This window comes from Durio zibethinus, chromosome 2, assembly GCF_047325235.1.
Source record: "Durio zibethinus cultivar Kanyao isolate XHJ-2024 chromosome 2, ASM4732523v1, whole genome shotgun sequence".
NCBI lineage: Eukaryota > Viridiplantae > Streptophyta > Magnoliopsida > Malvales > Malvaceae > Durio > Durio zibethinus.
Window position 1 is genome coordinate 40,055,571 of NC_143163.1, and position 12,844 is coordinate 40,068,414.

Here is a 12,844-nt window from a genome sequence, read left to right on the forward strand (position 1 = left end):
AATTAATTCTAATTAAATTGAAACTAACGAAACTTTATTTTGTATCGAATTTAAAAATAATCAAAACGCTAGATTGGTTGAATATAAAATGTTTTGAATTCGAAATATTCAAATATATATATATTTGATAATTTAAAATATTTAAAATTCAAAAATAATTTAAACACGAAATAATTTAAACTCAAAATCGAAATAATGTGTACCTAGGATAAACAGAAACAAGTGTGTCCATTTGCTACCTTTAACCCCACCAAGCTAATGTCCAGCCAAAGATATTTGGTTCGTGTAAACAAACATAGGGGAAAAAAATAGATCAAATTATGCTAAAGATTTTTATATTATTGCAAAATTTAGAATTTGAGTTTGATAATATTGAATCAATTATTATAAAAATTATTTTTTTATTTTTTAAAAAATAAGATTTTATTTTTTTAAAATCAATATTTTAATTTTTTTAAAATTTTTAAAATATTAAATTTAATAATTTTAAATATTTTGAAATTTAAAAAATCATATTTTTTGAATTTTAAAAATCAGATTTAATTTTTTTAATGAAATTCAATATTTTGAACTTTTTAGAAAATTTCTAAATTTTTGAAAAATATTAAATTTATTTTTTTCAATATTTGAAAATTTTAAAATAAAATTTATCTTTGGAAATTTTTTTAAAAATTTCAACATGTTTATTTAATCAAAATATTTATTTGTTTTTTAAAAATTTTGAAATTTTTATAAAATTTTCTATATTTTTATGTTTTTTTTTTAAATTTTAAAAATTATTTAATATTTAAATAATAAATAAATAAATTATAGAGAAGATATGAGATTTTAGAAATTGTTTTGTTTTAGTATACAAATCTAGAGAAAATATAGTAATGACGAAACACGAAAACCTTAAATAATTTAATATTTAAAAAATATGCTAAAAAATTTGAAATTTATATTTTAAAAATAATTAAATTTGATTTCTTAAAAAAGTCAAAAAATATTATTTTGATTAATAATTGAACCAATATTATTAAATTCAATTTGTATGAGAATGATATTTTAATAAATTATATTAAAAAAATTAAAATTAAAATTTCATATAAGTACATATATTATTTATATAATTTAACAATTAATTTTATAAATTTAAGTTGTTACATCGTAAATTCAATATTATATCGATAAAATTAATACTTATGTTATTAAATCAATTATCATATTAATATTTTTAATCATAAAAATTTAATAAAATTAATGATTTGATTAAAATTATTAAATTAAAATAATATAAAAATTAAATTTTTACAAATTATAATACAAAGATGAAATTTTAAATCTTAACAAAGTGCAAAATCTCTAACAGAATTTTAGAGACATAAAAAGAAAGACTGGACCTAGCCTTCAAACAAACGAGTGCAATGAGAACATCGCCACCTAATGTTTTGTTTCCCACCGGTCCCACACGCATTAACAGCGAATTTTAGCATTACAAATCAGTACAACCAAGGGAAACATGAACCTTCCTTCCCTTTTCCTTCCCCTTTGGCCTGTCATCTAATTTTGCCTAACGCGTCCTTATTTTCTAACAACCCATAAAAATCAAGACTCACCGCAACTTTCATTGCAAGATTATTATTATTGTTATTATTATTATTATCATCTAATTCTAGTAGCATAAGATTATCCAGCCTTCTACAATTGACCATTACATTCTCCATAAAAATATCCCAAGATCCCTCAAATTCTCTTTAACAAAACCATAACTGTTTTCCTTTCAAGAAGCCTCTTTTTTTCAACAAAACCTTACATTTCTTGCCCTTTCGGTCTTTCTTTTCACCATGGGAAATTATATTTCGTGCACCTTGGCCACCCCTTTAATCAAGAGTGGGAAAGCTGCAAGGGTGATCCTTCCCGGAGGTGAAATCAGGCAATTCCGGGAGTCTGTAAAGGCTGCAGAGCTCATGTTGGAGTGTCCAAACTTTTTCTTGACAAATTCCCAATCTCTTCATATAGGCAGGAGATTTTCAGCTCTAAGTGCTGATGAAGAATTGGAGTTTGGTAACGTTTTCATCATGTTCCCGATAAAGAGAGTAAACTCTGTGGTGACTGCAGCTGATATGGCTATACTTTTCATGGCAGCCAACTCTGCAGCCAATAGAATATCTGGTGGAAAAGTGAGGATTTTATCAGAGTCTGGCAACGCTCACATGCAAAAAAGGTCAATAGAATGTGAAGATCGAGGATCAAGATTGAGCTTGGAAGGGGTTGATGAGGGGTTTCCGGTGGCAGAATATAAGTACAGGTTATCTGTTTGTAGGTCAAGAAAACCTTCCTTAGAGACAATCAAAGAAGAATCATTTTGCTCAAGTTGAAATTGATCATTTGCTTGTTGTTGGGTTAGTTAATAGGGAGATAACTCTTGTTATCGTTTCATTCTATTTGCTCTCATATTTTCAGCATATAGATATATAGAACTACTTTTGAGTGAAACTGATGAATTCAACAGCTTTTTTTTTTTAATTTTGTTGGGTGGGGAGAGTTTGATTTGTGAGTGGCTGTAACCTGACTAACAAATTGAGATATCATCTCTTTGGAATGAGTGTATCCATGGAAAAAGGGGAAAAAAGCGAGAATGTGATTTCTTTTTTTTTAATTAATGAATAAGTGTATCCATGGAAAAAGGGGAAACAAGCGAGAATGTGATTTCTTTTGCCCTCTTATTTGGTCCAGGATAACCTGTTTGATAAGCCTGCCGATGTGGATGAAAATTTTTCTTAAAATTATATCCATGATGAATAAGTAAGTTTTATTCTTCCATCAATGGGATGTGACGAAATTTCATTAATCTGCAAAAGAAAAAAAATTAAGTTGAAAAATGATCAGTAGTTATCAATTGATAGAAATAAGAATTTGATTCATCTTAATTCTGGTAATATTCAACATTTTATCAATCGATATTGGTGGAGGTTGAAATTGTAAACGTGGAAATTGCTCTGTTTTGGGTCAAAAGCCCCGGGACCCAGACTTAACTGGTCAATTGCAGTTTCCAAAGCCAGGGATGGAACTGCTTTGAAGTTGAAAGGGAATAGTTGAAATTTCTCCGCAAAAGTTAGTTTCCAAATTTCCTTTGGACTTTCGAAAGTGGATGATTATCCAACATATGACGGTAGAGTATTTTAATTCCGCTAATTGATAGTCTTCCAAATTAATGATAAAGCTTCACACTTTTTTTCAAGTAATTTTTTACAGGATTTTATCTTGATAATTTTTGTCTTAAGATTATTAAGACCGTTAAAAATCACTAGGGATTCATGGTGACAATTTGAGCGAAATATCTGACAGTATCTGAACTAAAGTTATTAATATCGTATTAGATAATATTTTAATTTTTTTAAAAAAATGATATATATTAATATTAATTATTTCAATATATTATTTTAAATTTTTTTGTTTAATATAAATATATTTATAAATATACATAAATTCGTACATTATAATATTATTAATAAGTCACAAAATAAATATGTAATATATTCAAATCAAATAAATAAGTTTAAAACATAAGAAATAATATCATAAATTTTTTATAATAATTTTAAACACTTAATCTAATTATATGATATTTAAATAAGTATTTTTTATATAAATATTAAGATAAAAATAAAGAGATGAAAACAATTAATCAAAATTTTATAATTATTAAACTTTATAAAAGGAGTATAATTATTTTCTTAAAAAAATTAAATATTTATAAATTTTGGTTTGAAAAAATAAAAAATAAAATAATAAATTTTGGTTTTAAAAAATAAAGTATAAAAAAAGTTAAAATAAAAAATAAAGAAACTCAAAATTTAAGGATTAATTTATCAATTAATTTTATTTTTATTAGATAAAAAATAATTAAATAACAATAGATAAATTAAAAATTATAAAATATATTTATATTCACGTATCAATCGAAATATGTTATTTTATTAAAATTTATCAAAATAAATCAAAATTAACAAAAATAATTGATATTATACAATATCGAATCTAGTATGAAAATCATTTTTAAATGTATTATATTTTGATATAATTAAAATTTATCGATCCATACAACTGATAGCTAAACAAAATTAACAATTATGATATGAACCCTTTAAAAGGCCTGGCCTAAGGATGGTTCTTCCGTAAATAGATTTGTTCATTTGGAATGGGACATTCTCCCTAACTATAGTATTTTCTGTTGAGACAAAAATCATTCATAAAATTGAGGAATTTAGTCATAAAACTTGATTAAGCCCAACCCAATTCAAATATAAATAAATGGTAATTAGGTTAAACCTGATTAATTAGATATTAAAATCAATCAACGGTAACGGGTCTTAATAGTAGCCCAATCCATTAGATTAGAGGCTCACTGTCTTTTTTGTGATATATGATTCTGAAAAAGAGACATTTCATAATCACGTGGACTGAACCAAATATATGAAGGCCTATACAATCCAATTTGGGTGGAATTCCATGGCAACTGACATTTGCTACAAAATATCTAGGCAAGCGTGTAGTTTAGTGGCAATTATTTGCCGGTTATGAGGTTTGTGCTGAAGCACAATGAAGAGGCAAAGCTACAATCAAGGAACTGAAAAGTTGAAGTATGATAAGACTTCATTATTACGGAAAGTTGTCAAAAAGGTTTAATGTCAGAAAAATTTAGTATTAGAGGAGATATTTCAGTCTTGAGCGGTGCGGGAGTCACCACGTAAGCACCAAATTTTGTATTTTTGCTAATTAACAAACTAATTAATTTCTCAAAGAAATAAAATGAGACAAAAAAGGACAAGTCAGTCGATCGGCAACCCTTTACAAACCGGAATCGGTTAGTTTTGAGCCAATTTTAGATCAGATTAATAATGAAGCTTAACTTTAGGTTGGGAAAAGTCCAACAAGTGACAACCGATCGTTGATTGGAAGAGTCTAACCTACCCTAAATCGGGAATCAGCATACTTGGATTATTAATGACATTTTTAAATAGAAGAGAAAATCCTAACCGATCATGCAAGGTGTGCGAACCCTAAAGGAGTTCGAAGTTTGATGTTCCACGTCTGTATTTTTGGGAATTGATATCTTTAAATAATTGGTATTCTAGATTTCGATAATTTTTTTTTTTAGATATCTATTTTCATAATATATAAAACAATAAAAGTAGTTTTAATAATTTAAGATTTGCGATGAGATAAGCAGAGAGAAAAAAAAGAAAATGAATGTGTGAAAGGATTGAAAGATAATTTGACAAAAGTTAATTAAATAATTTATTTAAAAATATGTTTTAATAAAAAATAAAATGTATAGAACAAATTTGAAAGTGCAAATAGAAACTTCCAGATTGAACTTCTGTATATCACTTTGGTGACGGGTATCAACACGACATTTCTAGCAGCATTTAGGTCTTGAAGATTGAACATAGTTAAACTCTACAAAACCAATTCTTCAGTCCAGGACTCTCCAACTCTAATATTTCATTTCCCATTTTTTAAGATTAGGAATGGAAGAATTAATTAAACAGGCGACATCCTAGTTCTCCTAAATATTATGTAACTTTCTTCCAATACATAAGGTCGGCAGAGAATAATCACAATTGCTTGCTTGAAATATCTAAAGAAAACATACTGTAAGTATCATTGGCCTATGCTCCGTTGCAAACTACAGCCTGATAATTTTTTTATTTAATTTTTAAAATGATTATATTTTATTTATTTTTCTTTCTTTTTTCTTCTCTCATTTTTAAATGCTAAACTTTATTTATTTTATTATTATTTTTTTTTCATTTTTACCTTTCCTGTCATTGCAATGAAAGTTTCTCTAGATGATTTTTGGTCGTTGAGAAGTGCCATGCTGGCCGTTGTCCGTTGCTGGCGTCTGAGCCCTTTCAACTCAAAATTTTCATCATACATCCTCTCAATTTCCTCGTCACCGTTCCAAACTCGGAATTTTCAAAATTAATCTCTAAAAACTTAAATCTATAAGCCTAGTTGAGACCTAAAAATCACCGAACACCTGCATCCGCCGCTCAAAATAACCTTATCTTCTATTATGTTTATCCCTATCCCTTCCTTCCTTCTAATTTTCAAGCCCAGAAATCCCTTGAATCTTCCCAAAATCAAAACTACCCTATCTTACTTTTTGGTTGATTTTACTGTTTTTTTTTCCTTGTGTGGCTTCCCTTAATGATGGAATGATGCTTGAGTTTTTTTTTTTTTTTTTAAGTATTTTTTTTACTAAGTGGTAGGCTTTAGTCTGGCTTTTTTGGTGATAATTGAGTTTTGGATTGACTACGTAGATGAATATGACAGTGGTTAATGGTGATAAGGATGGGTGGTGTAGATTTCATATTAAAAAAATTTGCAGATTTGTGTGTTTGATCTACAAAGAAAATTTATAGATCTGTTTTTTTTTTTTTTAATTTTCATATATTTAAAATTTTCATTATTTATATTTTAAGTATTTTATTTTAATTAAAGGATATAAAAATTATTTTATTTATTGGACATGTGTCAAAAAAAAATTTTTAAGGAAAAATTTTAATATATAACTAGTGTGTAGCCGGCACTACGCGTCAGGAGTACAATTAAATTGTAAACTCTTTAAATAAAAAGTGACTTACATAATTTAAATTTTTTTTTAGTTTTTCATAAATTTTCACTATTAATTTTAATAAATGCAAATAATAAGATTAAATTATTATTTTTTATTTTTATTTCTCTTTCTTATTTTTTGGATCTATTAAAACTAAAGGTTAAAAAAATATAAAAACTTTTTTTTATTTTACACTATATAAATTAATCATTCCTTTTTAAAAAAACTATTAATATAAAGTTTAAACATGTGTATTAACAACATACTGGATATATTTTTAAGCATGAAAAAAATATTATAGATATGTTTGTTTATCTAATAGGTATATGAAAAATATGAACAGAAAATGCTTCTTTTCAAGTCTCAGTTGTGAAAAATCTTCAATCACAGCAAGTAACAAATCTAATATCAAATGTTAGAAAGCTAAACTTCTATAACTACTTTACCAATGACTTGGACAAGTGAATGAAGTGGAAAATTTTTTTCACTACTCCCAATTGGATGGCCTCGTTGATAATAGAAAAAAACTTCAACAAAATAGGTATCTCTTAAGTTCAATCCTCAAGTTGAGCTAATAGCTAATAGCAGCCAACTATCTTTTGTACATACCCCTGCTTCGTAAGTGTCATAATTTGGTAGTGCTTAGCACAACAAAGCAATGCACTTAAGTTAGTAGTATCTAAGTTAAGAAAGAATCCTATGATGATAAAATATGAAGTAACCAAATGCAACAAATTTTACTTTTTTAACAATATAAGCACCTATTATGATTAAATGTTCTTGATTTCAATATACAAGATGTATGCTAAATACAAACCACCACTGCCAATAAGACAAGTTTAATTACAAACTCTATATCATGTTTTTAAAAGACTTATGAGATTAAATTGAAAATCATTCATAATTTTTGAACCTATGAAAAGTAGTATTTGATCAAACAGGTAATAGCATAGTTGTACAACCTTCAATAAGAGGCCTATAAATAACAATTCATCAAAGTGAAATCTAAACTACCAATATAAGGCAACTAAATTGGTTTATTGAAGAATTCAGTAAAAAAATAAGCCTTTTACTTAAGCATTCCTAATATGAAGATGATTTAACATAATCGAAATGTTACCTATTATATAAACGAATAAAGATGCTAAGTAATTGACCTTATGCTTGAGACATTGCCAGTAGTAACAATGCCATTCTCTTTGAAACTAGGTCTCAGCTTCCTCAATTTTGCAATATCAAATTGAAATGAAAGCAATATTTGAAAATACCCATTACGCAGCTGATCTAATATAATTGATTCTACGTGATTTATTTAGGCAATTTAAGAGCTATAAAGACAAAAGGAAAAAAAAAGAAGTAGCAAAGTGTGAAAAGTGACAGATGGTTATAAAGTATGTTTACTTTTCTTAAAATTTCATCAACTATGGTGGATAGCTTCCCTTTACCCAAAAATTTCAACATGCATGGTACCAAATTTAGTTCTATATAAAAGTATATACGTAATTATAAACACCCCAATCTGTCTGGGAGTCTATTTAGATAATTCTATTAATAAAAAGATAAAAAAATAATAAAAATAAAAAAAAAAGAAAAAGAAAAAAATAGGTGTTAAGTTGGTGTGAAATTGTGTGAAGAGTTTAAATTGAATTAAAATTTGAAGTTAGAACTTAGAAGCGATTGAAATCCTTTTTGGTTTAGGGTTATCGAATTTGAAGCCTTATAAATACAGCCTTGGATCACATAGAAAACACACAATAAACAAATAAAAAAATCAAAGCAGAAAGTAGAAACACATAGGTAAGAAAAAGCACGCAAAAGTCAGAAGCTTGTCTGGAAATTTTTGGGTTTTAAAAAAAAAATTTGAAAATTTTCTAGAAAATTTCCAAATTTTGGTTAAATTTTCTAAAAAATGAATTAAATTTAATTGGATTTTGAAAATTTTCTAGCATCGTTTAAGTTTTTCAGTAGGATTCTTGTAAGATCCCAAGTTTTCAGCGAGGTTCCTAGTTTTCGACGATCATTTTCCAAAAACTGGTGAGCTTCTGGCTAGATTTTGGCGAACAACCTAGATTTCAGTGAAAATCCTAGAATTCGATAAGATTCAACCAGTGTTCTTAGGGATTTTAGAGAAAAAGGGAGAGAAAAAGGAAAGTAGAGAGAAAGGGAGCAGAGGAGATCTGACGAAAAAAAACTAAATTTGGACTTTTATACCAGTCTTAAAATGATGTCGTTTTCGCCTTAAGGAGCTTCAAGATCAGTTTGTTTTTCATTTGGGTGACCCGACCCGATTGTAACCCGTTTTGTCGACCCGCGTTTCAACCAATTCCTTCAACTGAGTCAAGCCAAGCCGCGTCCCCGAGCCGCACCTTTGAGCCATTATTTGTGCCTCCAATCGAGTTGTTTCAGCCGTCAAGTCGAGCCGTTTTTATTTTTTGATATATATATTTTTATTTTATTTAATATTTTATTTATGTGTTTGTTTATTTTTTTTAGTATTTATGCATGATTAAATTTGAAAAAATAAAAAATAAAAAATAAAATATTTTTTGAGAATAATTATTAATTATCCAATGATGAAATTTATAAAAATTTTAAATGGTAAATTTTTATAAAATTCTTAGGTGAAATATTTTGTCTAAATTTGTCTCAAATAGTGGAATAATTTAGTTTAAGTTTCAATAACAATAATTAATATTTACTTTTCATAAAAAAAAAAAAAGAAAAAAAATTAATAAAAATTTTGAAATTAAATACTAATTATTCAAGGATGAGATCCTTAGAAATTTCAAATGGTAAATTCTTAAAAAATCTCTAGGTGAAAAATTTCTCTAAATTTGTCTCAAATGATGAAATAATTTAGATGAAATTTCAATAAAAGAAATGATATTCTTTTCCCAAAATAAAAGAAAAAAAACTTTTGGTTGAAAATATTTGATAATTATCTAATGATGAGATTCTTAGAAATTTCAAATGGTAAATTTCTAAGAAATCTCTAGGTGAGAAATTTCTTTAAATGTGTTCTAAATGGTGAAAGAATTTAAATGAAATTTCAAGAAAAAATAATTGTCATATTATTTTCTTTAAAAAAAAAGAAATAAAAAAAATTCTAAATAGGCCCAAATAGTGAAAAATTTAGAAATTAAAAAAAAAAAATATTTCTAATTTGGTCTAAATGGTGGAATAATTAGATATATTTTCAAAAAAAATCAAAATAAAAAATAATTAAACTTTTTTTCCGACAATGGAGCCTCTTCAGGAAAACAAATGTGATTCTTGTATACTTTTGAGGTGAAGAAATATTTTAAGAATTCTACCAAATTGATGAAAGAATCTTATGAATTATTTTTAATATTCAACATAAAAATTTAAGACCATTAGAATTAAGACCTTAGGATAAATTTAAAATAAAATGGTATTATCTTTTGGATGTGCATGTGGGGGTTTATAACCTTTCTTACATGTAACTAAACTCCTAAACCCTGTTCTAGTTAGTAGACCTGAACCTATTCTTTTAGAGACCCTTAGTCAAGCTTAGGAGCTTTTTAAAATGTTAGATTCCTTAGGTAGTCAATCACACTTAGTTAAAAAAAAAATAGTGGCAACTCCTTAGTTTCTGTCTAGCTATAGATTTTCGGATCTCCACTGGGAACACTATAGAGAGTTAGGACATAGCATTTTGATTTTATCCTATCCTTTGATCTAATGGTTTTAAATTGTAATTATTTGTTTACTAATATTTTTCTTTTTTTGTCTTGTATTTTATTTATAGGGTTTGAAAACTTATATGTTTTTCACACACACTATCACATGCATTTACATTACATGAGCTCTATACTTGAGCTCCATCCCTCTTAGGAGAGAGTAAAGAACCTACATTCTTATGAGATGATAATCTTCACAATGGCTAGCGGAATACTCTTACTCAAGTTGAATCTTTTTTGTTGATAGCCTGTGATGGGTAAAGATTGGATTACCTTACTAATTTGTGATGGACGATGATGTAAGGAATAATTTAAGAACCTTTAGTGATCAAAATCACCTAACCTTATATATAGTTCATTCTTGCCACTCCTAAGATAGAGCCATTCCTATCCATTGATAGATATAACCCGAAATTAGGACACAAGATGGAACAACTTGTATATTGCTTATCTAACCATTTTGTTTGTTTGATTTTGTGCATCTACATCATTTTCATATCATTTCATTCTATGCATCATTTTTGTGCTCATGTTTTAATATTATCATTTATATCATTCTTATATAGAAAATATTTGCCATATATCAGTTATTGATAAATCAGATCTCACACTTGCATCAATAGAAAACTAAATGCAATCAAAGTTTTCATCAGTTCGTCATGAATCTATTCATCAATTAAAAATCAAGTTAAAAGAAGGTAAAAAAAAATAGGGCGATTGCTTGCCTGAGGGTTTTATCTCATCATTGCTTGAGAGAGTTCATTTCGATCTCTAACAAAATGACCTGACTAACTTAAGCAATGTCTAGGGATGTATGAATAGAGCAAGGCAAAAGGTATTTGAGAATAAATATAGAGACATAGCTTCACGACTTCCAGTGGATATGGACAATAATTTGATTAGAGCCATCATTCAATTTTGGGATCCTTCTTATAGGTGTTTCATTTTTAATGAATCAGACATGATGTCCACAATTGAAGAATATATGGTTCTACTTCACTTCAATTTGCCAAACTCGAACAAGATTTACTAGTCAAATAAGGTGGGCTATCGTAAAAAGCTGGTGCAAATGCTTGGACTTAGCTTACCTTAAGTTAATGCATGTGTCAAGATAAAAGGTGAAGTAAGGCTATCCCATAGAGTTTTTTACGAGACTTCATCTAGGGACATTTGGATGATGATCAGAGGTTAATGGTAATGGCTATAGCTCTATATGGATTGATGATTTTCTCAAAAGTCATTGGGTATGTTGATGTCATAGTGATAAACTTTGTTGATTAGTTAGCATACCAAGTCAATGCAGCACCAACCATTTTAGTAGAAACTATTCATTCTTTGAATTTTTGTAGCCAAAATGGTAAGGGTCAGTTTAATAGGTGCTTATAGCTATTTTATGTATGGATGAAGAGTCACATTGGGTGTAAAGAAAGTTAGTTTCGTAAATCATACCTATGTTTCAACATTCTAATTAAAGAGTTTTGTTGTAGTACATGGCCTAAAGCAAAGGCAAAAGAATAATGGGTTTTCTACTTTCAGGCTTTTAATAGCCAATGGATAATTTAGAGAGCTCCTTAGATGTGTCATAACACAGTGTTGTATAATTGTGAGAGTCAACCTTGAGTGTTTTTATTGGGCCTATAAGGTGCTGTTACTTATGACCTAACTTTGGTAAGAAGACAATCCAGATGCGAGCAATTCATTCTAAAAACCTATGTATTTAACCAGTGGGAATTCTCTTTCATTGATAAAAGGGCGTATGAAATGATTGAAAATGTAAAAAAAGCATGGAAGTAAACTATTCGAGTTAATCAAGGGAGGTTTACTTATGATGTCATCCCATAATATAGTGTGTGGCATGCAATGAAGGGTAAAGACATTATGCTTCCTTGAGAACAAATATTTGGCCATTCCCCAAAATTGATTCCTTAAGATCCCTTACTTAAAGTGGAAATGGCAAAAATAAAACTTCAAATAAAAAAGATGAGTTGGAACAAGAAAATAAGCGATTGAAGTTAGAAATAAAAGAGAGTTTAAAGCTTCAAGAATAAAAAATCCAAAGCCTCACGGAGTAAAAAGATCAGTGGAAAGCCTTATTCAATGATCTAGATATGATACATTCGTCAGTTATACTCGAGCTTGCCCGAATTTTAAAAGAAAATGAATTACTAAAAACAAAGGTGGAAGAAAGACAAAATGCCACTGCTAGGGCACATAAACATAGCTAGATGCTACAAGAGATAGTGGGTCGATGCATAACATAAGTAGAAGTCTTATCTAATGAATACAGGAGATAAGCTAAACAGAGTGAGCAATGAAAAGACATGTGCACAAAAAAAAATCTAAGGCATTTGTTCAATCAGCTATGCATTGTTGCAAACAAAGCATCAAAAATGGAAGAAAAAGTGAAAGATTTGAAGGCTGTGGTGCAATTTGTGGGAGTTCATGGGTGACAATTGCTTAATTTTTCTAGACGAGGCATAAAATCATTACCAGCAAGCTAGGAAATTTATAAGGAGGCAATAAAAATGAAGGATGA

The 12,844-nt window shown here is 27.9% G+C and overlaps 1 protein-coding gene across 1 annotated transcript; it reads left to right on the forward strand.

Annotated features, from left to right (window-relative positions):
• Positions 1-1,602: 1,602 nt before the first annotated feature.
• On the forward strand, positions 1,603-2,805 carry LOC111317772 (uncharacterized). The gene has a single exon (XM_022920172.2). The coding sequence runs from the start codon at positions 1,827-1,829 to the stop codon at positions 2,358-2,360; it is 534 nt and encodes a 177-aa protein (XP_022775907.1). The 5' UTR covers positions 1,603-1,826; the 3' UTR covers positions 2,361-2,805.
• The last annotated feature ends 10,039 nt before the right edge of the window (positions 2,806-12,844 follow it).

What these genes read in the sequence shown, in the direction of transcription:
- LOC111317772 (XM_022920172.2), top strand. Translation starts at nt 1,827, where the DNA reads ATGGGAAATTATATTTCGTGCACCTTGGCCACCCCTTTAATCAAGAGT.